Source organism: Nipponia nippon, unplaced genomic scaffold (assembly GCF_047370975.1).
Source record: "Nipponia nippon isolate SJK-2023a ecotype South Korea unplaced genomic scaffold, ASM4737097v1 scaffold_1, whole genome shotgun sequence".
NCBI classification, from domain to species: Eukaryota; Metazoa; Chordata; class Aves; order Pelecaniformes; family Threskiornithidae; genus Nipponia; species Nipponia nippon.
Genome location: NW_028262290.1, coordinates 152,839,577 through 152,866,634, shown reverse-complemented (window position 1 = coordinate 152,866,634; position 27,058 = coordinate 152,839,577). Strand labels below are relative to the sequence as shown.

General features: G+C 39.2%; 1 protein-coding gene across 1 annotated transcript; it reads right to left on the bottom strand.

Moving 5' to 3' along the window:
• LOC148057672 (uncharacterized) lies at nucleotides 1–27,058 on the bottom strand. Its single transcript, XM_087751227.1, has 4 exons — nucleotides 26,989–27,058; nucleotides 22,608–22,759; nucleotides 1,722–1,822; nucleotides 1–164 (listed from the first exon to the last, which is right to left on the bottom strand). The coding sequence occupies exons 1-4, from the start codon at nucleotides 27,001–27,003 to the stop codon at nucleotides 1–3; spliced, it is 432 nt and encodes a 143-aa protein (XP_087607353.1). The 5' UTR covers nucleotides 27,004–27,058.

Sequence of the window (27,058 nt, the reverse complement as noted above, 5' to 3'; positions counted from 1 at the left end):
TCACTTCAACAGCAACAGCAGTTGTTCCACATATAAGTCAACGTCTGCTTGACAGCCCACCACAAAACTAGTATGGACAGGCCACTGAGCTGGCTCATTCAAAGAGGAAGAACATGTGGTCATGGGAGGAGATTCCTTGACACTTCTGTAATCTACACGGACCTCTGAAAAAAAGACAAAACTGGAAGTATTTTTACAGATGATCTATTCACAGATTATGAACAAAGAAAATCATACAAAAATTGATTAAAATAAATTGGAAGAGTAAGGATAAGATAGCATTGTGAACAGAGGAATAATGTGGAAAAAGTGTCAAAACGAAGTGTTACCAGTGTATGTAAGCACAAAAGTGGATAACATGAGCAGTGTTCAGTACGTTTGAGAAGTATCCATCAATTCAGCATCCGCAAAAGCCATTTCGCCTTTCTGGGACTCACTGGGGATTTTGGATTAGTCATACATTTCCTCTGCAATACTGGCTATGAACTGCCCTGGTGTTCTTTCAGTCTTCACCACAAGGTCTAACAGTGTTCAGCCTGCTTTGAGCAGGGGTTTGGATTAGATGAATGCCAAAGGTCCCTTCTAACCTAAATTATTCTACGATTCTAGAACATTTTTAAGACTCACAATTTCACAAATTGATCAGGTTGGGAAGTTTATCTTACTTCCCCAGGAATTAAAAGCTCCTTGGACCACGTTCTATATTGGGTTAATATAATGCACTGCCTCACTGAAGCCAAGGTTTTCAATAAAAGACAATGGCCCTCATACATCCATTGCCCAGAAGCTACAACCAGACCCATAACAATGCTAACCATGACTGTGAAAAGAAAAAGCCCTTGGTATACATGGAGTCCTATACAGGACGAAACTTCCTACCTAAAGGGTCTGTCTCAGGGACAGAAGTTTTTGTAAAAACTTTGTTTCTCAGTAAATGCCAGATAATCCCTTATGTGATACTGCATTATTCTGTTTTGGTGCAAAAAGGCCTCAGGTAATCAATTCCAGATCACCTGTTCTTCTCATGGAAAAATGGTTATGAAGAGTTACTGTTACCTGAAAACAGCCAATGACCATTATTAAAGGTTAATCATAATTAAACTCTGTACATGTGTGTAATTTTTCTGCTCTTTTTCACTTTTAATATCAGATACTTCATGTAAAATGTATTCATGCTGGCAGAAATGAACCTCTTTTGCAAGAAAGAATAAAAGATTAACAAAAATATTAAAAATATTTTGAGAAATACATACATTTTCTTCTTAATGCTGATCCCATTATGTAAAAGCTCTTACAATGTGTTCCTAGAATCATCTGGGTTACGAAAAATTTCAGTCTGTAGGATTTCAAAGGCTATCTAAATCCAAGCCTCCTGCAGCATAATTTCACTAATCCTACACCACCCCTGACAGATAAGCATCTTGTTGAGTCTTGCATATTCCAGTGATACTGGTTACAAAACAGCCCTTGGCAGCCTTTGCTATTGCATAATTGCTCCTAGGAGGGCTGAGTTGACTTTGTAGAGTTTGAAACTTGGCAAATATCTTATCCTCTTTTTTGAGGAGTCACAAAAATAAAACCTAAATTTGTGATCCATCTTTCTTATAACTGAAACTGATTCCTACCAGCCATGAAAAATCCAGGCTACCTTAGATTGGTACTTAATACTTTGAACACATGGAAGATTTTTGCTGTGAAGTCCTTGTGTTCTTCCACTATACCTTTATTTCTGAAAGCAGGCCATTCTTCGCTCTTTTCTACTCCAGTCCTCCCTTCATAGCTCCTCCATAGGAAAAGCAGATTCAGTGGTTGAGCCCTCAACCTGACAATGAATTCAAAATTAGAAGGGACAAATTTGTTTATTCATTTCTCACCACCAGAGTGCAAAGCTTTCTGATTATGCTTAAAATAAGGGTTTTCTCCCTCCCGCTGAAGTTTAAGGCTATTCATTATTGTTGTTTTCTTCTTAAGCAGTAGGAATAATTGATGACAGTAATCCACAGATATCCCTTTGAATGCTCACAGACATAATCAGGTCTATTTCATTACATATCTTTAGATTTCAGCATGCAGTGACAGCATCTATAACATTTTATTAGCTCAGTGCATATGATTTCATTTTCTACTATCAAAGCGATAAACACTCCTCAGAGTAGAAAGGGACAGTGCCATCCACAGCAATTTTCATACTACATGCACTTGTTCAGATTAAATTACAGGGTACAACCGATGAGTGATTTGAATTAAGAACACTGTCAGGGGGCAGAAGAAGCCACTGCTCCCTAGAACCTGTCTTCCCACTATGAAATATATTCCGGTTTTACCCATAACTTTAATAAGAGTTGTTTACTTGACTGCTAGAAACATTTGATTAGTGTTAGGAACGTTTAAATTCCAATGATCATAGAAACTATTTTCACCCCTCTGGAATATTAAAAAACGCCCAACGAAGGCTCAGCTGCTATTTGTAATTTGTAGGCTGTGAGTGAATAAATGTTTCAAAGTGGTTTTTGTTGGTGAACTTCAGTGAGCATCATTAAGGAGCAATGGGTAACGATCCAAACAAAAAAAGGCTGTTACTCTGAGCCAACATTTTTTCTGCCCTTGAATACAGGGGAACAGCCACTAACACATGGCGGGGGGGGGTGGCGGGGAGAGCAGCTTTTACCTTCATGGTACACAACAGCCTTTGCTGATTCTTACATCTTTCTCCTATGCTTCCTACTAACATGAGCTGTCATAGTTTGCTCTAATGCTTAGATCAGCTCTGCAAATAGATGGTGAATTAGCAAGAAGAATTCAAAGACATTTATCACAATAAATATCATATATACCCCCAAACTCCTGAATCTGTTTCAATGTCATGACATTTGGAAACGTAATTATTCACTGAAAAAAATGTTGAAATTATGCCCTGCTCCATTCTAAAGAAAATCAAACTTAAACTAAAGTTTAAGGTATTATTTTGGTGATTTGGGTTTTTTCCTCCCTCATTTGATCAAATCCTTGGTCAAAGAAAGAGCTTACTTTCTAAGTTAAAAAGCAGCACAGAGCTTGCAAGCAGAAAACTATGTTAATATTTAACTTGGACTAGAATAATTCTCCGTGTGTTGGTGGAATCAATGAACAGTGACTAGAAGAGCTGGTACTGACAATATATCTACCTGGAATAAGACCTCAGAAAACTTTGTTCTAGTGACCAGGCAGCATATTGCAATTAAAATCTCTGCTTTTCCAGTTTAAGCTAATACTTCTGACAGCTGACAAAAATGAACCATTTCTAGTAAATGGTTTTTACATGCTTTTATTACTCACAAACATTTAAGAAGTTAATTTTCATTTGACAAGGCTGAATTTCTCTCTGCTGCTTGTCAACTTAATGCACAGTGATGCTGTTTTTCTAATGGTGCAAAACCTGTATAATAAGATGTCCATATCAATGTCAATTATATGCGAGGTAAACTGAAGCAGAAGTAAAAACAAAATGTTGGAACACTTCTTGAAGACTCTACAAGGTATTTGTCAAATTCCACAGAGGTAGTGGGACCAGCGTATTTTTGCAAAATGCATTCTTTAAAAACCTTCTCAGTCCTTGACTCAGTAACAAAATGAAAAGGTGGGAGATAAGCATTACTGGAAACCTTACCAGGATGACCCAGTTCTCTCTTCTATTGTCAGTCATCATGACCAACTCCCAAGTCATGGTACAAAGCTAAGTTTCATCCTGCTTTTTCAGGGAAGTCAAATATGTTCCTGCTCTCAATGAAATCAATAAAGCTTTTATATTCATGGCAAGAAACAGAACTCTGCCCTACATCACCATGCTTCAACATACCTATCTATAAATAAACATCTAGCGAGCTAAAGAATTCAATTAAGTTTTCATTTCTCTCAGTCAACTGCAGATCACAGAGGAAACTCCAATGACAGCAAAGACAGATGATGAAAACCTGATCAATTGCTATCACTTCAATTTAGATAAAAAGTCACTCACTTTTCAGCTCGGCTTGGTGCCCAGAAGAGATTAGATTAAAACGAAATCAAGAGGAAAAAAAAATCTAAACAACAGCCAAAGAAAACCTTTTCCAGCTCTTGTAAGTGTCCTCAGTTAATCCTACCGCGGAAAGTCAGGCTACCAGCAACAGCTAAAAGCAAATTCCAGAAGGCTTTTGAAAGTTACCGGCACTATTGAGCCTTCAGAGAAAACCATCACGGAAAGTTAAACTACCAGTTTGCTAAAGCTGTCCCCCTCTATACTGGATTTTGGACTATATTAGAGAACTTTCTAGAACATGATTGGGGCAAACATTACGAATTCTTGTGTCTGCATTACCTGCTATTGTGTACAGCCGTGCTGTGTGTGATTCCAAGAAGTTCTGCTGTTACTCATTTGTTATAAAGCCATGCAGAAATTTGCTAAGATCTGTCTATCACACCCTGATTTATTTCAGTTTTGTGAAATGTAGATAAAGCACTGAGATGCAGGATCAGCAACTGATACTTTAATTTATATTCAATAACAGTTTTGCAAGTGGATTCATAACATGAATTTAGCTCATTGTTACAAACAGAACACAAGCAAAGGGAGAAGACATCTATTTCACCACCACAATGCTGTCATCACATATAGGAGTCTCTAAAGCAACAGAAGTAAAAAAATCTTGACTTTATTTTTAAAAATTTATGCTTTATTTAAAAGCTGAGGAATTAGACTTGTTCCATCCTACCAAATTCTGTGTACAGCAGCAGTTATGAATATGAATAGCATATCTCAGCAGGCAGAATTAGCACCAAAGAAAACATTTTAACGAGAACAATATTAATCCTAGATTTTATCTTTCTTCTGTCAACATTTGTCACTAGCACAAATCATGCAGTCACTTAACCCATTGTCTCGTGATGCCCAGCCCTGCGGCTGCAACACACATCAAGGCCATCTACCACAGCCTTGGCCCTTCTTTGGAACCAAGCTTAGTGCCAACATATGACCATGCACCCCACGGTGAGATCCCCATAGAAATATATATCTCTCCTCACATGACTGAATATATCCCTCTTACACTGCTGGGCTTACCAACCCCATCTTAGGAGTTAACGTACACCCCCACACTAACAGAGCTGCACTAAGGAGTGCAGCAAGGAGGGGGCTGCTGCACTCGGGACAGGTTATACATTGGCACCCAGTACAGCCGAGGGGCCCTTGGAAAGCAAAGGGAGTACAGGGTGGGTCACAGACTGTGTCAACTATTCTGCCGGCCTACACCAGGACTGCTATTGCCACCTCCACGTGATATGAGTAATCCTTTGGCTTAAAGTCTCTTTTCTAGCTGTCAACAATCAGCATAGTACAAGATAAACAGAATTTTGCAGTAATCAAAAAGGACTCAAATTTCTAAAGTACCATAAAATACCTTTCTTCTTTGAAAAGTCTTGTGTAGTATGACTTGCCCAAATTGCCTCATAACGCCCCATATTGGCTCAAAGCTGAGGGCATTAATAAAACTGTGAGACAGAAAAATTCAAATGCTTTTCTGCCTCTGCTGCTAAAATAAATCTGGTTTTCCTTCAAGCCTTCTATTATTTAACTCATGCAGTGCCACAATCTTGGTCAGCTAGTTTTTTTGAGAGTAGGTGAAGTGAGACAGAGAGCAACAAGCATATCAGTAGAGAGACACCACACAGCAAGTATAAGTGCTGGCTGTGTACTTGCATATTTAGAGGGAAGAAAAACGGGATAGAAAATTTACACTAGATGAAGCAAGCAAAACAGTGGTATCCTAAAAATCCAGCAGGCAGAAAGAGGATACAAAGTTGAATGACAGAAGCCTTCACATCTCACGGAAGCCATGTACCTTCCAAACAATTCAGAGGTCCTAAAGCTGACCTGAGTATTGAGGCAGCCCATTCAGAATCCCTCTTCCCTACTTTATGCTGGCTGAGCCCACTTTCATTAACCATTTGTCTCTCCAGTTCCACATAAACTGTTAATTAATATTAACATTGTTAACAAGTTTTCTCCTATTTGGACAATAAACTCCAAATCTTAGCTCAGGACTGAGAAACTTCATGCAAAAAGTAAAAGGCTTGACTGCACAGTATCCAGGGCTTACATCCCTCTCCACGCCATCATTTATACACAGAAGTTATCTTGTCACGATGACCGTTGGACATTAGGTGGTCACACAAGCAAACAGAAGAGGAAGCCCAACAGATTTTTGCAGGATCTCCCTGGGAAGACTGGATAGATGCACAAACAGTGCTTTCAGTAGGGAATACCTTTACACTCACACAGTTTCACTTAACTCAGCCAACAGCTCAACACTTTCAAAGCTGTATACCACTTGACATGATTCACAACAAAAGTTAGCTGGCCGACGTGCACCACACTAGTGTAAAGGGATTGAAGTCAACCAGCTGCGAGTATGGACAAGCCTTAAATTTCACAATTATACAGACGCTTGCAAAAGCATTGTTTGGCTGTGGGGTTTTTGTTGCTGTTGTTGGTTTTCATATTCTTGTACACATTATTAGACAACTATGACAAGAATATGGAAATGGTACAATGAGTAGCATTTCTCCAATGAGGCAGGAAAAGGGGATGTGTAGGTCCAATGGTTAAATCTTCACTGAAGCACTTCATGCCAGAAAACATCAGTTTAGGAAACTGCTGCTTCTTTTTTTTTTTTTTTTTCCCAGGAAACCATCTCTGTTAAACATGTCTCACTAAAAAATGCACGATTGGTTCTTCTGCTGCAGTTTTAGACATTCATTCCAAAAACTGCTGGCATTATGTTCTGAGATTTACTTTAATTTTTATACTATTGTTATTATTCTAACATCAATTCATAAAAGCACTGCACAGTGCCACAGCTACTAGCAAAAAGTGAGGAAATACTGAAAAAATAAAAATCAAAACACACATCAATATAAATACTCATTTGGAAATGAAATTACAAATTGTTATTTTGGAAAAATACAGTACCCCTACTCTCGAAGAAAAAGAGACACCCATCAATTATATTCTCCTTGTTTCCATTCCAGAGGAAGACTGGAGAATTATTACTGTAACAAGAAATAGAAAAGCCAATATTTCCCACAAACAAAATTTATTATTTTACCCAACCCTATACCTGCAACATCCCATCTTCAAACTACATTTTCTCCCTTTGCTCTTCCTTCCTCTCCACAGCCACATGGGAGGAATGAAACCTATCTGCAGATTTCACCATAACCAACAGCTTCCATATTTATGAAGACCCAGAAGCTAATGTAAGCTTATTGCTGAGATGACAGTTGTGTCTAAGCAGAGGAAACACAGGAAAAAAAGAGAGGAAAGGGATGAAACAAAACACCTGAAGTAGAAAGACTGGCTCAAAAGTAGCTTTTTAGATCTTCCAAAAAGAGCAAATGAAGACAGAATATGGGCTGACTAAGCTTCATCTAAACGAAGGCTGCTCAGAGGATATGTGGTAGCGGACCTGTGAAGCCTCAGCTTTTTACAGTAGTGAAGCGAAGAGCACACACATCACAGTGTGATTTTGCATTACGAGGAACATCTACCACATAAAACCAGTTCCGCTTCATTGTGTGATTATATGTGGAATTCTGGGATTTGTTCAGCTTTGCTATGAATTTACTGCTACATTATTCTTCAGAGACATTTCTTTTCCTAGATGCCCAGAGTCAGCATTTGATTGATTAGTGTGGTTTTTTCTGGCTTACCCACTAAGTTGATTTGAACAATTCATTTGTTAATATAGTGAAACACACATTCAAGATTACAAATTGTTTAACAAGTCTTGACAAACAAGTCCCTTGGTGGTCTTGAAGTTTCTCAGAAGCAGATGGATGAGGTACAATTTTACAGATTCTCTTTCCTATTTGTGTAAAGCTGCTAAGGTCCGAAATAGGCTTTAGTGCAAACAAGGGGCATTGTCAGACAATAAAGAGACAATTGCCTGTGTTAGCACAACAATTAATTTATTTGCAGAGAACCACTCAGTCTATTTGTTACCAGAAATGTGCTAATTATTCCTGCTAATTACATGCAAAACCTTCATTATCACCTATATGAGGAAGAGGACCCCTCAGGTTTCAGTGACAAATTAATTACTGTGTTTTCCTTCTGAATGTACTTCTAGACAGTCCCTGTTATCTAAAAAATAAATTGGCTAGCAGGAAGCTTGTCTCTCAGAGACATTCTGCAAACTAAAAGCAAACATACAAATATCCTACCAAGTTACTATTGCTATTTTTTCAGGCAGGTATATCTTGAAGCTCTCAGAACTACTATATTAATTTACAAGGTCTTAATCCTAATAAAATGTACCATCCACTGCTAAATTCCACTGTGTAACTGCTTTCAGAGCCCTTTACACATCCATAAAACAATGGATAAGATAGCAAGCATTAAGTTTTAAAAATATAGCAATAAGCCCGATGGTAAACTACACAGTCAGTACAACGTAGATATCATTTCAGTGAATAAATATGATTTAAAATTCATAATAACTGAAGTGAAAAGGACAACAAAGTGGCTGAATTACCTAGTCTTTCGTTATCACCATTCTAATTCAACACATAGGACACTTGCCACCAAATTCTTGCAATACATGTCAGGGGCAGGGGAAGTTTCAGGCAGAAGGGTGAGGAAGATGAGGCATGCAGGACCAAAGTCTTTGTTTGGAAGGTAGGAAACATAGTGAGCAAAGGAGCTACAGCACAGTGAATCTGGCAGAGGGATGACTGGAGAGGCTGCAGTGAATTCTCAACACACAGACAGATAAATCGACTATTTTAAAAAAATGTTTTTAAATCTCTTAAATTTTGCTTAGAACCCAGTAGGTAAGTTTCAGCCATTCCTGTATGATACCTTGTCAACAGCCTGCCTCTACTTCCATTAAAAGGTGCTCTGGAGTATAGTACCCACGATCCATCTGGCTTATAGTTACTCAAGGCCTCCTCAGTTTCTGTGGCTGGCACAACAGAACATCAATACCTTAACAATTCAGATTAGCAGCAGCATCCATTAACTGGCACATGAACATCATCAGACAATTCCATAATGTGGACTTCAACGACAACTTTAGCAGCACCAACAACACTACATTGTACAAAGCAACAGCTAATCTGTGGCTGGATACAAATTGTGCAGTCTTGGCAATATGGCAGGGATGGTAGGTAGAGTGGCTCAGATAGGGCTACTGAAAGGCTAGAAATACAGTTTCATAGTGAATCAGGTGGTGATTAGCACCCACACAAAGTCATATTTCAACAGCCACTCCACCTTCTGAAGATAAAGCAGGAGTGGAGGAGTGGATTCAGAATCTGCATGTCTACAAGACACAGCCCCACCTCTCCAGACCATCAGCACAGAAAGGCAATGCCCAAGAGCGCTGAACCTAGCCTTAGAGACTAGTTCATCCATGACTCACTGGACCTATTGCCCTTCCTGCACTTCAGGCTGGGTATCACTTGTCATACAGCCCTCTCTACAACACAAAATGTAAGATACTTATCTTCATCTTTACTTGCATTTGTAGCGCATTCCTCAGACCCTTGTACCAATTTTGTATATCAAGAGACTGACTTAAGCACCTAATTCACCCATTATACCTCCCATGCCTACTTGTTTCTGTTTTTAAGTAACTATGTTGGTGCTTTCTGCAATGTTCTCCCTCAGAGGCAGGAAACACCCATAAATAACTCTATGGCAACTTCATTATTCTTCAAGTCTACCTTCATCCTCTCCTTTCACTTGAGGCCTTCAAAAACCTCTGTGACAATAATGCGAATGATATGCTCAGCTTCCATACGCGGTACTACTGAATACAGTTTCACTGCAGTTTCTATCTGTATATCTTGGTTTGTCTCTTGTGTCAGACGGTAAGTTCTCCAAAGCAAGAGCCATCTCTTTGGTGTATTCTTATAGTAGTTAGCATGTCTTAAACACTACTTGACTATAATTAATAATAATAGAAGAAGTAGTAGTAGTAGTAGTAGTAGTAGTAGTAGTAAGAGGAGGAGGAGGAAGCACGGTGCAAGTTTTCCAAACCAGAAATGCAGGGAAAGGTTCAACATTTGGAGGCCAATACTACTTTTGTCATTATTACAAAAAAAAATTTTTAGAGGTTAATGGCAGACCAGCAGAGAAAACATGCCAACTAGCATGTAACCACAGCTGCATGCACTTATAACTTTTATTTTAATTTCAGTCTATAATCCTAACTGAGGTTCTGGCATATATGCATTGTCTATCTTTGTGTCCTCTAGCTCAATACACACCTCCATTCAAATAAAACAAAATGAAGACAAGTTGACAAAAAGGAAGAGTAGTGTACTGCATCCGAGTGAAGTAGTTTTTTGTTTAAGTCAGAGACATTCATCTAAAAGCTAGAATGTGTATGGTTTTATTTCCCCATAATAGTAACTCATAAAATTATGCCTAAAGCTCAGACCTCACCACCAGCATAGCAGCTGCTTTTTTGATAGGATATTCGTCCAGTCCGTGAGAATAAAACAAACCTTTTATATATGAAAAATTATCACCTCCAAATCCTAGCTTCTTACCAGGTTTTCTGTTCGAAAGCACAGGAAGGTTTCCTTGGCATAAGCAAAAAATCCCATCCCTGAAATTTAGAACATACTTTATTAACCAGTATATCACCCTGTACGACTGAAAACCTGAAAAGATAACAGAAAAATTAGCATTGCTGCTAGGCCTCCAACAAGTGGCCTCCAACCTATTGCACCCAAAAGGAGTTCAGATCCAGAAAATGTAAAATTAACTCATGATCAATCTGTTGAAAATTGGTCTCAACAAGCAAAAGTTTAGCAGCAGAATGCAAAAGCAGGGCATAACTTACTTATGGTAGAAAGACATTTTTTCCATTTATTACAACGAGGTTGCTCACCAGATTCTTTTATGTTTGTCAGTAACAAGAACCGCAACATTTGACTGACTTTGAGAGATGGCTGGCAACAGGGAGGCCGTGTGGCGATGAGAATAGGAGGATTCTAAATTTGAGGGGAAAGTGATGGAGGAGGGGGATTGACCTGAAAAACAGAGATGCCTAAAGAGAGCTGCATAGGATCAAAAATTATTGATCGCTGGAAGTGAAGGGGAAGATGGAAAAGCAGGTGATTTCAGCCTATTTTTGCTATGACACAGAGGAGGAACAAGACACTGCTTTCACAGTGAAACATTTGAGCAATAAAATCATGAATTTGCCTAGAAGGCAAATCCTTTCAACATGGGCCTTAATATCTTCTAATTTGCCTGGACTGAATTATGAGGACATATTTTTGGCCTAGCTTATACCACAAAATATGAGTAGGATTAAGAGCATTCAAAGTAGCTGACAAGATGCTGAAGCAGACGAGAACCTTCCCACAGAGACTAGAAAGTAGGGGTCAGCACTGGATTAGCTGACACATAGACTGCATCGTGCGTTCCAGTGGCTTAATCGCTTCACTTAAACCTATCCGCGTGGAAAAGTAGCACTAGAAAAAAATTATAAACTCTTTGTCATAGCTGGAGACGGCAACTATATGACAAAGAATGACTCAGTAATATTTCCTGCTTCTTTCCTATGTATGAAGTTTTTAGAGATTAACTGCTCTCTTCGTATTCCTTCCCGTCTAATATTAAAGATAAGAATTTCAGTAGTCAGGTTACAATTTTAACAATTTAGTAGTAATGGCAATTTTTTCAAATGTAGGAAACCTAGAGACTTCTACATCTACAGCTACATAGGATATGGATCCACTCTTCCTGCCAATACCAACACTGGCCTATTGAGTTCTCCAAGAGAAGAAGCAAATACTGAAGCTGGAAAGAACTGATCTAACTCAGAATTATAGCACTATAGAATTTATTCTATGAAAATCCATGTGCACTAAAATACCAAGTAATTTTAAATTACATTTGGCGGGGAGGGGGAAGTAGTTGTTGGGTATGGCATTTTTTTAGATCTACATTTTCCTTCAGGTTTTCACATGCTCCTGCATAAACATTTCCTGGCTCGATATTGTGTTTGCTCACACCACAGCTCTTCCACAGAGGCATTTACTTCCTGCTGCAAAGGGGGAGGGAGGCAGTGTGCAGGGTAGCACCATTTATCCTTTTCAGACAAGGTTTGATTTAGAAAAGAACCAGCCACAACTTGCTGGGTACCAGAAGCCAAATAAATGATTTTACTGCTTGATTATCCACATCATTCAAAAATAGCGTAAGTGGCAATTGGCTTGCTTGCTGTCATACTGGGACCCGGGTTGCACAAGTTTGTCTTGCACAGAAACGCTAGGTTTCTGGAGTTGAAAGGCTCCTGGAACTGTTAGTTTGCAATTATTTTGTCTTGGACTGAGCACCTTAACTCCTCCCTGTTCGCTAGCACAGCAGCTAAAATGGAGCCATCCTGCTGGAGCCTGTACAGCCAGCAGCTTCCCTAGAGACCCCCACACCCTTCCCCTTACATTAATGACTGGGTAACTAACAGAGTAAATAGAAATAAATTAGCAACAAACTTATCCTGGTAGATGTCAAAGAAGAAGAGAATCCCAAAGAGGAATTTAAACAGGGAAAAAGATGTATGAGCTTTACAGTTCAGCGTAAGAAAGAGTGCTTGCACAAGATACTGCATATAAGAAAGTAAGAAGATGGTTTTAAACAAAATAGAAAGTTAGTCTCCAAGGCTTGCACCACCAATGGAATTGAGAGGAGGGATGAAAAATGTTAGTATTATCTCTGGCTCGGGAAGTCCCAAAGACATGATTCAGTAGAAGGTAGGAGAGTACACCAAGAAAGGATCATTACATGCTGCGCTGGTTTTGGCTGGGATAGAGTTAATTTTCTTCATAGTAGCTCGTATGGGGCTCTGTTCTGGATATGTGTTGAAAACAGTGTTGATAACACAGGGATGTTTTCGGTACTGCTGAGCAGTGCTTACACAGAGTCAAGGCCTTTTCTGCTTCTCACCCCACCCCACCAGCGAGCAGGCTGGGGGGGCACAAGAAGCTGGGAGGGGACACGGCCGGGACAGCTGCCCCCAACTGACCAAAGGGCTATCCCACACCGCATGACGTCTTGCTCAGCATACAAAGTCAGGGGAAGAAGAAGGAAGGGGGGGATGTTCAGACTGATGGCATTTGTCTTCCCAAGGAACCATTACGCGTGATGGAGCCCTGCTTTCCTGGAGATGGCTGAACACCTGCCTGCCAATGGGAGGCAGTGAATGAATTCCTTCTTTTGCTTTGCTTCTGTGTGTGGCTTTTGCTTTACTTATTAAACTTTCTTTATCTCAACCCACGAGTTTTCTCACTTTTACCCTTCCGATTCTCTCCCCCTTCCCACCGGGGGGGAGTGAGCAAGCGGCTGCGTGGGGCTGAGCTGCCGGCTGGGGTTAAACCACGACACATGCTTGACATTTTCTTATACGCTCCCCCAGGCTGCTGTCAGAAACAGGATACCCAGCTAGACAGATGTTTAGTCTGATCCTGTATGGCTGTTCTTACTTTGTGATAGTAAGATATAAATGCGGATAGGAAGAAAGTTATGCGTAACTCAGGGGGAATCACATGAGACTTGAAGTTGGTGCAGGCATAGCAGCCAACAGCGGGGGGATTCAAACTGAGGGGTGTCAACTCTGGGCAAATGCCGACCGCTATGGACTTCACCCCTGGGAGAAGTTCATACTGTCCAAAATCTTTCTCATAGGTTTCAGGACTCATCTTTAGGACATGGGGTACCTTTGTAGTCAAGCCATTTCCCCTACCCTCCTCTGGTCCTTCAGTTAAATATTTCTTTTTTTTTTTTTTTTTTTTAAATAAAGTTTCTTTCCTCTCTGTCTGTGAATTAATATCTGTCATCATGCTATTGCCAGCGTGGACATTTTCTGCACTGCATTTTCTAGGTCTTTGCAAGAAACTAAATCTTCCCAGTGCCACCAGTCCTTCTCATATGCAAAACATACTCATGAAGTACAGCGTCCGTTATCCCTCCAGCAGGAGTTTGGGAGCAAAAGCAGATATGCAGAGATATTTTGCAATATAATAACAATGTCACAACGTTAACCATAATTTCCAAGTTGCGCATAGGTGCCCCAAATCATCACAGTTCAAGCACAGCTGAAACAATGGGTCAGGACGGGGTTTTTTTTCCTACTTCAGTACAGACTACAGCGAAATGGGAAACAACACTCACAAGAAATTTTCTTTCAGCTCAGCCATCAGAAAGACTACCTTTTCTTGCTCCTAGCCATTTTAATTCATGCTCTTGTTACAGTCAGGCAGGCTTGCTAAAGAAACTGTATATAGAAAATGTTATACAACAGTTGCAGCAAGTAGGCTATACAGCAGCTTATTTGCTGTGACAAATTGCACAGAGCATGCCGCACACCAATACTCCATACTCTCTTCTGGGTCACTGAATTGATTCTGGTTCAAATTCCAGACAAACTATTTCATATGCAAAGCCGTTAAAGGACTAGAACTATTTTCTTTTGCTAGCTCAGACTAGCCTCTACTCTAGGAGCTAGGGTAGTCTGCAAGGCAATATGCAGCATGGATGCAAGCCCACTCAGACATTTCTTGGATGACTATCTATGTGATATAAAAGGGAGCTGCACCATCTTTCTCCCAGCGGTAGCAGCTGTCACTGCATTTTATGAGGAGATGAAGCTGTCCACAGACATTGTGTGCTCTGGGAACATTTACCAGATCGGCTCTCCCAGGTAATTCTGATCCCAGGACATCTGCTTCCTGGATCCCAGCCAAGCTTAAGGAGCAGGGCAACGAGCTCTGCCGAAACAGGGCTGGTTTGGACCTCAGCTGCAGCAGCATGCCAGGCACCACAGAATGGTAAAGTTGCTCACAGAGTTTAGGTGTCTCCAGGGCCAGACTGCAATTAAGGAGGCACTCTTAGAGTCACAGTTTTGGACTTAAATAGCTTACTTTTCCAAATCTTATTTGAGGTGAAAAAAAAAAGGGGACTTCAGTGATCTATTTCTCTCAGCAGTATTGTACACTATACAAACTTATTCCTCAACTGATTGCGAAAATTACTTACTGGTTGTGTGCACCACACCCTGATCCCTAAGATGAGTCTTCAGGATAGAAATGCCGTATAAATAATACATGAAATAGTTATAATGGAATGATTTTCACTATGGAGGTATTCACCTCACTTCATTTCAGCCATCTTTCAAAAATCAATATTCCCTTAATTAATTATCTAGGGTCTCTTTCATAACAGGAGGGTGATTTGGCGACAGTACCAGCTTAAGCAGCAACTTCTACAAGGCCAGATCTGCCACTTAAAGAACAAAAATACTCATGAACAAAGTCTAAAACAGATGGGACAACTGGCCAGAGAGCAATACTTTCTCTCTGTTCTGGCAACAGATGAAGAAGCATAGACCACTAGCTTAAAGTAGAGAGCAACGTCCATGTGTTCCTGTTATGATGGTCAGTCATCTTCTACCAGAAGAAACGGGACACATGTAGAAGGATTTATTTAAAGCTAACGCACTTCAAAGTACAGTGATATTACGTTTTTAGTTAGCATCTATAAACTTTTTCTGCTCTGGGATTCTTGCAGAGTTGAGGCTTGTGCAACAGGCCAGGTACACCAGGTGAGATTCACACTGTACTATGAAAGAGAGAAAGAGCAGTTCTCAAAACAGCAACAGAGTTGTTTAATCTACCTTACCCTACACTGTCCATCAGAGTAACGCTAGTTCTTACTGCTAGGTAAAAATATATGTGTGTCTATGCAAAGAGAGATACAAAGATGGATATTCTGTTAATTTAAAAGAAGGTTAAAGACCTTTAATCAATCTTTGCATATTAAGGAGTGTTTATCATTTCTAACATAATACCCATTCCAGTCATAACATGGTGCTTTTATGGAAGACCACAATTAATCTGCTACCTCCCCATCTAATATTTCGGTGACTTTAGAATTATTTAAGGCCCCTTCCAGATCAACAGCCCCCCATGACTGAACCTGTGTTTCAACAGGAAAAACTCTACCGGGGGAAAAAAAGGGTAACTTCTGTTAAATCTGTAACGCTCAACAGTGATACTGAGCAGCAACTTTCTTGGTGCTGACACCAGATGAGAAATCACTTTCTAATTAAATGGAAAAGTAGCATATATATATGAGGTAAGAGCCAGCTTCTGAGTGTGGAAGTAGTACCATTTTCTCATTTTGCAGGGTAAGTCTGCCCTGCTTCCTCAAAAGAAGACACAGTAAAGGAAAATGTGACCTTGGAAAGATTTGCTATGTATGGCATACAAAAACTGTTATTCCCAAGACTCCACAGCCCCTAAGTGTTTCAAAAACAGGCACAGAAGGATGAAAAACCAGATGGGTGACAATGATGGCATCAGCAAAATACCTTATGCCTCACTCAAGTATTTTATATTCAAGGCACAAGTTACAATCCATATATTTCATTAAATCTACCTAATTTATACCAGAATCCATTGCCTCTTTGTATTTCAAGGGAATAGAAATACATGAGATATTGTGGACAAAACTGATATTTCTTGTGGGAATAAAATCCAAACAGAAAGAGAGAGAGAGAGAGAGAGAGAGAGAGAGAGAGAGAGAGAGAGAGAGAGAGACTTAGGCTTAATCTTCCTTATTATTTGATAAGAAGCATTTTCTGAGTAAAGGTACAAGTCATTTGTGGTTCTGATCAATCCAGTATGCTGTTCCATACCTAAGAGTAGGAAATGTTTCAAATATTTAACAAATCAGGGCTAATTATATAGAATAATTGAATCCTTAATATAAAGCCTGAGAGACTTTATTCTTCTAACGTTACTTGCTGCTGATGTGAATACCATGAGAAGAGATAAAGCTACAGACCTGTTAATACAAAGAAGACAGTAAAAAATTACTTTCAGTTTTGAGAAAAACACTAGGCTCTGGATGTAAGTTAATTATTAAAGTTCAATTCCCTTTTTTTCCAAAAAAAGTTATTTTAATTACTGCTTTTTTATGCCAAGTGTCTGTTTTACTTAAGAGAAGAAATGACTTTCTATTTGAAGCAATGCCTACTAGAAATAAGAGTTACTCAAGGGCAGTGTTTTATTGATAAAGCCTTTTTCTTTATAATCATCATATGTCATAACATTTCACAGCATTCATAAGGTTCACATTTTTTCAAAGGCAGAAACAACTGGAAGTTCTGATCTGGAGCTAACAAAAAACCCCAAAGCACTGTCTAGAGTTGGAGTAATTTTTGCATTTTAAACCCCAGATATAGTAAAAGACAATGCTTCATAAAAGTTGGAAAGGTTATTTGTTACCCTAAGAGCTACCATTTTTAAACTGTTATGAGTATTTGCATACATTTACATGCACTGAAAGCACAGCCATTCAGAACAAACAAGGTTCATTATGAAGACAAACATGCCGAGTATGACTGAGTGACAATCTGCACAATGCCTGATTTAAACTTTAGCGGTCTCCTCCATTCACCGACCATTTTTCTGACGAGGAGGAACAGCTAAGGATGCCTGACATCTCTTTGGCCACTTTTTATTTCTGATAAACCCTGGGGCTGCCTCTGTTAAGGTGAGAGAATACACTAAGCAGTCTGTTCAGTCTGTCAAAACCTCCGATATGGTCTCTGACTTCTAACAGGCAACCTTAAATGAATCTCTCTCAAGGAGTGGAATAGGTAGGAAAACTGGTTTAGCAAAAAGACATACACAGTTCCCTTAAACAGTTCAACTTTAAGGCATGTCTGCATGCATTCCTACTGCCTGTGACAATAGTAACACTTCCTTTCAGCCTAATAGGTCCTGAGCCCCATCCTTTGTCTGCTGATTAACTGCTCTATTCATTGACCAGACCACTAATTGCATGCTCCTTATAGTTACCCTACATTACTGTAAGAATTAATGAGACACAATTACAGCTCCCAGAAATCTCAGGCCTAGCCAACTGCAAAGCACTCCAACTGAATAAGAACTCCCCAAGAATAAAGAGAAAAATTCAGCCCATTGTTCACAGGAAGCAGAATGTTTTTTGTTAAAAAATTGTATTTATTTGAAGCTGTTTCATAATTAGGCCCTGGAGAAAAAAAAAAGGAGAGAATAGAGAAAGAACTTGGGAACCAGCATTCACTGAGAAATCACAGTGGATGCAAAGAGACGCGCAGACAGTTCAGATATGAGAAGAAAAAACATAAGGGATGGAGTGCCTGAAAAATTAGTGCTACGAATACTACAAACATCTATAAACAATCAGCTGTTTAAACAGAGCATGTCCCACTGTATGGGAATTACCACTCATGCAATCTCGTATTTAACTTAATACAGCTTCAATCTCGAACAATTTAAAATCAGCATATGGCATGCTTCTGCGCTCATGTCTCTACTATGAGATGGAGGAAGAGGAATTTAATTCCCACTCCTGGAATTTAATATGCATTAGAAGTCAGTGTCATTAGCCATGAAAGTCAAAAGGAAGGACAGAAAATGAGTTTTTTGAAAATCAGCCATATTGAAAACTGCGCTCACATTTAATCTGTGTAATCAACAGCCACAGCTATTCAAAGTCTTAGCGACTACAATCACTACCTATTAGCCTGTAAGTAGTTCAAAAGCTATTATTCTCACTTGAACAATTTTCCAATACACAAGAGACAGCATTAAGTTAATGAAGTTAATATGCAAAGTCAATATTCTTTGTATGAAGTTGTCTTCTTCCACTGGTTCATCTTCAACATATTTTCACCATATAAATTTGATTTAAATTACGTATATAATTTGACAAAACCGCTGGTACTTAAAATAGAGCTTGAAATGCAGCACTATACTTTATAATCCTGGTAACCATTTTCCAGGGTACAATTTATAGCAGCCACTGAGACCCCAAACTAAGAATGTCATAGACTGGCACTGCTACATTCCAGAATCAACATCTTTGGACAGAGACAACATTTTTTGTACGACTCTACAGGGATTCTCAATAATTGCACCTAACTGCGGTAATAGTTTAAATTCATGGAAAAATGGATGTTTTTCTGCTACTATGGCTCACTGATATCACAGCAGAACGCTTTCCTGCATGAAGCAGACAGTTGCCACCATGTGGTGCTGAATCCCAAGCAGGAAACAAGGCACGAATATGGATCAGAGACCTTTGTGTTCAGTGTATAATAAGTCCAATATCCCTGTCATAGAACAGCAATCATTAACTCAGGGATCTTTTGTTAAATGGCCCCTGTGGCTGGACTGGTAACAGCAGGGATTGAATTTGCAATTTCTGTATCTCAAAATATCTCCCTTTTATGATTATGATCGCATCCAATGACATAGTTATATCTCTACTTACCGTCCTCAAGACTAGATTCATCTGTCAGGGAGACTGCAAGCCTACAAATTCATGCATTTCCAAAGTAAGTCTCTACGATTTGAAGGGAAAATACCAATTTCTATTAACCTTGGCTGATTAATCAACCTCAGTGCAGGACCACAGAGCTTACATATGCAGCTTTGGCTCTGGCAGTATTATTTGAAATGGGCTTTCCACATCTCTTGAAAAAACCTTTGAGGAAAAAGGAAACCTTTGTCTCAAATAAAACATCACCTAGCTTGTTCAAGCTATTCCTGTTTCAAGCCCCAAAATAGAACAGATCCAAATTCCTGCAGAGTGTGATCTGAAATTATTTCTCCTAGTGCAAATAATGTATTGTGGTACCTGGTCCAGCCTTCATTTCTGATGTTATGAAGTAACTTGAACAAATACAAAACATGCATATTCTTGAGGCTAGCTGTAATTTCTAGGTAGGGTCTCTCTCTGCATAAGAGAAAAGGGAATCCTTCCTGCAGACAAACACTAAGAGCCCACTCTTTAGGTAATCAGTTCCAACTAAAATAGAACATCTAAATGAAAGATAATTAGAAGCATACAGGAACTGCATCTTAAAAGACAAGGCAAGGTTTCAAGTCATAATCTGAGCTCACTCACACCAATTCTACTCTCCTGTTCCACTACCAGTTTCTTTAGAACTACTTGTGATTTATGGTGCTGCATGTAGGATCAGCAAAGGACAATCCTGATTCATCAAGTGCTTCCACATGCTTAATTTTTCTGGAACTGATTCACCTAAGGAAGCTTCTACTTTTGTACTTCTCATCCTTTAGTTTGTGTGTTGCACATCACAAGCTTCGCTGCTAGGGAGTTTCCTTCCTTCCTTTTCATTGTTACATCTGCATCCAGCCTCCTTCTTCCTGCAAGTAGTTCAGTTTAACAATGGTTATGCCTATACTGTCTCTTAAGCATGGCCCCAAAACTATCTTCAAGACTAGAACCACCAAGAGGACAGGTGCTAAACATGAAAATTCATGCATTGCCAGGCATTATTCCTGCAACTTGCAGCTGTAAGACAACCCTGTAGACAGAAGGTGAACAGGAGACAGAGATCACATACTATTCTTAGAGTTGCTCTACAGGTCGTTCTTCAGAGCGGCGTAAGCATAGGCTATGATATATCATCTCTGTGTGCAATAATAAACTTGCATATGAGTCCCTACAGGATGAGGCCTACAGATGATTTACACTAGAAAGGTTAATATAGAAATTATACTAACAAGACTCCTCTTCCCAAGCAACTTACACCTATCTCTCAAGAGAAGTAAAATGTACAGGTAAAAGAACTTCTTACACAGCTTCTGCACTAGGGTTTTTGCTAGCATAGCTATGTCAGCAAAAAATTCATATCCCTCCCTGACAGGCCTCCTTGATAACACTTTTAAGTGCAAACCAGGTGTCAGTATTTCAGTTATGACAGAAAAAGAGTTCTACGCTAGTCATGAGCTGAATACGTAGCCTTTCATGACCTGAAAAAGCCCTTGCTTCCAAGGAGGTCAAATCCTATGATCATGTTTTCCACCAGCATAATCTCCCATGAGCACTGATTAATACAGTACTAATATCGTACTGTATTAACACATATAGAGTAGGTGAAAATATCATATCAGTCGACAAGCCACTTACATTCTACATTCCCATCTAAAAAATGTTTATTTACACAACATTAAAGCCACAAAAAATCCAGTGCATGGGAGGCACCAACACTTCCATGTAAAAATGCGCTGTGATTTTTAGATTAGACTAAAAATAATTTTAAATCTACTAATCTCTGGACATTTCAGCTGGTTGTATTTGACATTCAGAAAGATTCAGATGATTCTAAGAAGAGATTCTATAGATTGAGTTCACAGATTATGAAACAAGATGCCTAAGTACAAACATCTTTCATTTTAATCAGCATCATTAGGTAGAAAGTTAACAATACTGGTTTGAGAGCAGCTAGATAGCTTTTAAATACAAGGTTCATAATTAAATACATAGGCCTAGCATATGGCATTAGGCACCAACCCCACAGCTGAAGAGAAGTTTGGAAGAAGCCACGCTGCCACAGGCAGAGCTGCAGAGTGTCCCTCAAGGATCACCAACATTGTACCTGTTCCTAACCTAGTTTACCATATTTTCATCGTCTCCAATTAGGTTGCTCTCTGATCCTATGAGATTGTTTATGGAATATGTTTAGGCCTTGCACTGATGTGGCAATAGATAAGGCCCCTTGAAAGCAGCCCTCACTGAGGCGGAGTGCAAGGGCCATGGTCCACCTGGGGTGTTCCTCAGTACAAGCAATGATGCCCTGTGATAAAAATCAGCATGGATAAAACAAAGTGTTTCTAACTACTTACACATGCAACACTCATGGCCATCGATTAGCCAAGCAGCATGAATCTCTGAGCTACAAGGAAGAGTCAATCACATTAATTTCTTTAATTAATTAATGTTCCTTTATTGAATATACAGAAAGAAAACAAGTTTCACAAGCAAAAAGCAGTCTGTGGTACCTAAGCACTTAAATCACTACTGCAAACTGTATCCTACTCCTACAACTTTTTTTTTTTTTTTTTTACTATTGTAGCATTTTTTATAATCCACTAAGATTACTCATAGCCAGAACTGTGGCAAAACTGGGATTGTATGAAAACTGTTCACATACCGCTAGCTGAAAAAAACCACTGCTATTAGTCCAGAAACCAATCTACTCTCATAAATCAGCTTTATTCTTGCAAACAACACTGAAGGGCAACAATTTTGCAATGAGGCAACAGCAACAGAGAGCACGTGCCCCCTTCCATCCTCACCTTATTCACTGCCCTTCTAACACTCTTTCTTCCATCCATTCAGCTGCACCATCCAAAAATCCTTTCACGCTAGACACCAGTCCTTGACAGGGTGATTTCCTCTTTCCTATGTGGTTGGTGGCCTATGTACCCTCAGCATTGTGTGCTCTTAGGCTTTCTCTGTCGAAGTCCATAAGCCACACAGGTAAGACAACGCTGTCATCCCACTCAGGGGCTGGAAACCACTCCCTGCATTCTCCTTCCCCGGTATAACTTTACTCACCTTTTAAAAAAAGGAGTGTGGTACAATACCAACTTTATTGAAAGTATCAGGACCCCCCACCTCCACTCGTTCACCCTGTCCCTACTCCTCCTAGGCCTGGAAGCTTTCTCTGTCCCTCACCATCCCCCCTAGAGCAGCTACTGACACTTGTCTAGCTCACCGTTTGGGCAGCAGCAAAAGTGAACATCCGTAGGTTACTTCCTTCTTCCAGTCACTTTTGTCTACCAGGACGCAGGGCAAGGGATCCCTCTTGACGACAACCACTGTGGTCCTGAGGAAAACTTGGTTCATGATCACATGAAGAAAGATGCACTGCAATTGAAGGATGGTAGATTTTACATAGCATCCTTTAACACTAGAGTCCTTGTTTATGTCTGTTTTCATTCCTTTCCACTTCTGCTACACTTTAAGGAAAATTGTACTGTGGAAGTTAAAAGTCTAGCATGGGAAGAAAACGTTATGCTTTCATTGTGCTCTTCAGTTACAGATAACCTGTGTAGTGAACTAAAGGATGGAGAAGTCAGATCATACACAGCCAGAGGAAAGATTGATTTATGCCCTGATTTACTATTACTAGTTTCAGAAGAGCAACTGGCAGAGTCATTTCAGTGACAAAAGCATTAGACTGACATAAGGTTTTGTATTATTTAACTACCTGTGGCACATACCCCTAGCCCTACCCTTTCTGTCAGTCAAATGAAGTAGAATTTGACTAATATGCAACTTGCGTATTGGGCGTACACTGGTCAAAAAACAGATTGAATGAACAAAATAGTCAAATCACTGTCAATTTTGAGCCTTAATGATTCCTTTTATAGCATCTTTACAAGGTAGCTAACTCTATTAATACCAAAGGTCTTATGTTTCATACATGCCAATGTAAGAGGGAAGCTAGTCACTGGAAATTAAGTGTGCTAGTGCCTTTATTAGGTACACAAAGTGTAAGAGTGGAAAAAACTGAAAAGGAACAGACAGTCCAAAGAAATACAGGATAAGACTAGGAAGAAACATATCCCAAAACAGAAGCATAATTAAGCATCCAAATTGCCAATTAACAGTAAATAGCCAACGAGGAACATGTATGGAAGAATGCAGGGATGTGTAGAGAATTAAGGGGCTGTATTGCAACTAAGCTTTATTCATGGAGAATTCCAAGGTATTTAGGCTCTTAAATCCTACTTAGGAACTTAAAATCCCACTCAGTTCTACAGGAAATTAGCCATCTCCACATCTCTTAGGATTCGGGCTCAAGGATGGCTACCATAAGGCATCAGTGTACATGCTTCTCAGGTGTCTTTCTAGCTGTATTAGGCAACCAGAAGAATATTACGAAGAAACTCTTGATGCACCAGTGACTCAGAACAAAACTGCTGCTCTGCCATAAATACATTTAATGTCCTACACATAGGACCATTTAATGAGACTCAGTAAAAGCACTAGAAGAGCACTTGTATTGTAGAAATGCAGAGTATGGGGGAAGGGAAGTTACAGGCAATTGCTTATCCTGAACCTACCTACAGGTTCAGAAATTTCCTCTGTAAAGCTGCCAGCCTTTCTTCACACACAATTATCATGTACCATTTGTATTACTGTAGAACCTACGAGCTCAGGTCATGGATCAGTCCTACACAGACGCAAAGAAAAAAAGAATACGCCTACACATCTGATGAAAGTCATGCAACCCAAATATTAGCCATAATGCAATTTTTTAAAAATTTTATTAGCTTTGAGTAAATCTAATTACTATCATCCACTGTAGAATTATCATAAAAACATTCTTCACATTACAGTTAAACAGGCTTAGAAAGGAAAAATATGCATTGAACCACAAAGAGGGATACAGATTATTACAGTATTACATACACTCTAGGTAGGCAGGAGAAACGCCTTCTTTGCATGCAGTATTTTTTTAATATAGATAGCTAGATAAAATGTATTCCATGTAAATGACTTATAAAAACTGAAGAAATGGGGACCACCCCAGTAATTAAAACCTTGGAGAGCTTTCTGTTATAAACATGAGAATATGTTTGTTTATCATTTATAACACATATTCCCCAGCAATAATTTACCCTTCCACTCAGAAACCTTGTGTAAAGATACTTCACTGTTACCATGCACAAAAATGAAAATAACTTACGAGAAAGCAACAAAGGAAATTTGCATCTTTCAGGCAACCTGATACTAATATCTTCATGGGGTAAACTATATTTTAATGAATATATTCTCAGCAATTCATGTGTTTATACTTTTTTTTTTCTTCACACTTGGATTTTTATCTCATTTATGTCACAATCTACCTTGCAAGTTTAAGAAATGCATCATTTATTCATGGCCTCTACTTTCTTTCAGACCCCCTCATTTACACAGATGACCAGGTTAAAGAAAAATCAAGTGGTTTGTCTAATAACAGTTAGTGTCAAAACAAATCATATACTTTGTATTTCTGTTAGCTGAAGTCATAATAAAAAAAAAACAACCCAAAAACCAGTGCTTGCTTTACTTTACCTTTTTCCAGAATCAACTCTCATAATTAAACTTTCCACTTTTCCAAGTAGCTGACTATGTATTCCTGCACAGCAGGAGGTTTTCTCCACAGACATATTGACTTGGACAATAAACAAAGCAGAAATCCCTGACTGGAATTTACAGCTAAATTTAACCATGCATATTGTTAGTGAAATTTGCATATCTGTCTTTCAACATTAAGAAAAAATAAAAGTTGAAATTCAATGAATTTGGGCACTGCGCTGCTTTGCAAGAAAAAAAATGAGATTTAAGTTGTAATTTCCATACTTATTGAGGCTGTATGTCAAAGGAAATCTATGCAAAAAAATCCTGGTGCTGCCTTGATAAGATTTGAAAGATGACAGCATGCTAATAGTAAAGGAGCTTCTCCTTAACAAAGATGGCTTAAACAGTACCTATAAAATACTGGTGAAGGGCCACTGAATTCTAGAAAACATTTCCAGCATCTCTTATCTCTCTGTCCTTCAACGAGAAAATACATAGAAGCAGTTAACATGTTTTGAAGAAATATCACCCACCTTTTCCCCTCAGTGCCGACTCTCCCCCTGAAACATTAACAGATCAGTCAGCATTGGCTTCTTACAACTAAAGATGGTGGAAACTCACTGATATTTTTTCATTGATTGTTTGTCACAACCAACCCTCCAGAGCCATGGGCCATCAGTAGCAAATATTCACCTTCTCTTTTTTTGATTTTTGTGTCTCTTTTCACAGCATCCTGGACACCTGGATGTCTTAGGAATTTGATTTAAAGGGATTAGGGTTTCTAATTCCTTTAAAACTAAGTCACTTCACCTGAGTCTGCCTATCCACAAAAATCAAACATTGGGATGCAATTGTGCCAGTACAAAATGTTTTAGATCAACACAAATACTTCACAATGGAGAGAGAAAGACATACTACTTTGGGGTACTTTTCCAGTATAAAAGCTGGATATATTCCAGGGATTATACTTTTGGGTGGGTGGGTTTCATTATTATTCCTTTTTTTTAAACTGAAGAAGTGAATTTTTATCAGTAATGCTCTCATTAGATAATGAAAATGTTCACACTACCACAATGTGTACTTTATGGCTTTCCATACTTGCACTTGCTCTGGGCAGGATTTCAAGTGCACCTGTAAGTTATGCTTAGGTCTTTAGAGTTTGGCTACCCAGCTGAAGGATGGAGAAGGAATAAATGTCATTCTGGCAAAAAGTGAGGAACTTGGTCATCACTTTAAGACATTACCTACAGTTGACTGTGCAGATAAGTGGACCAGTCTTTCTTTTCTTAGGTTTCAGATGAAACAAACACAACCATTAATGCTGAAACCACAAGATTTCTAACACCCCAGTGAGATGCACGGATCAGCTCACGCCTCTCAGAGCACTTCTAGCATACCTTGTGGACTTGGGCAGCAGATCTCTAAATCATTTTCCCTGCAAATATAACTGCAACTTTTTTCTTTTCTAGTAAACAAGCCATGCTGTGAGAGAAGTGCGCTACAACCACCACCTTTAGCATTCAGGCTGTGGCTACAAACAGATTCATATCATCACAAGGTCTAACCAAGGTTGGTGAGACTCTGTAAAATAGCATGGTTCCCTACAGAGTACCCCTTTATGAGATCCAAGCATTGCACCGTTACACCAGATTTTTTGCAAAATGTTGCATTCAGATATTATGCAACAGAGATAGCTGAGGAAGTGGAGGAGTAATTTTATTCTGCAAAAGTGCAATGACAACTAGGTAAATAACCTCAGTGATATAGAGCATTTACCTGGAAGCCACCAACAAGCTATCTGCATTCTGGTCCAATCATAGCAAACCAAAAAACTACAAGAAAATATGACTTCCAGTGAGGTAACCATGAGATGCTGAGAGCTCACTGGGATGTGTTCATGACATTGAATTCAGTGGGAGTCAAGGCACACAATCCTCCAAATACAAATTGCTGAGTGGAAAACCAAGCCAGCAGTTAAACATTTCAGAATCAGACACTGAAATTGAGTTAAAGATTAATTCACTCACAGGCTGTGTGTACATGGTCACCTCATGGGGCCATCACCAGGAAGACAAGAGATCTTCTTAGAAGAACCAG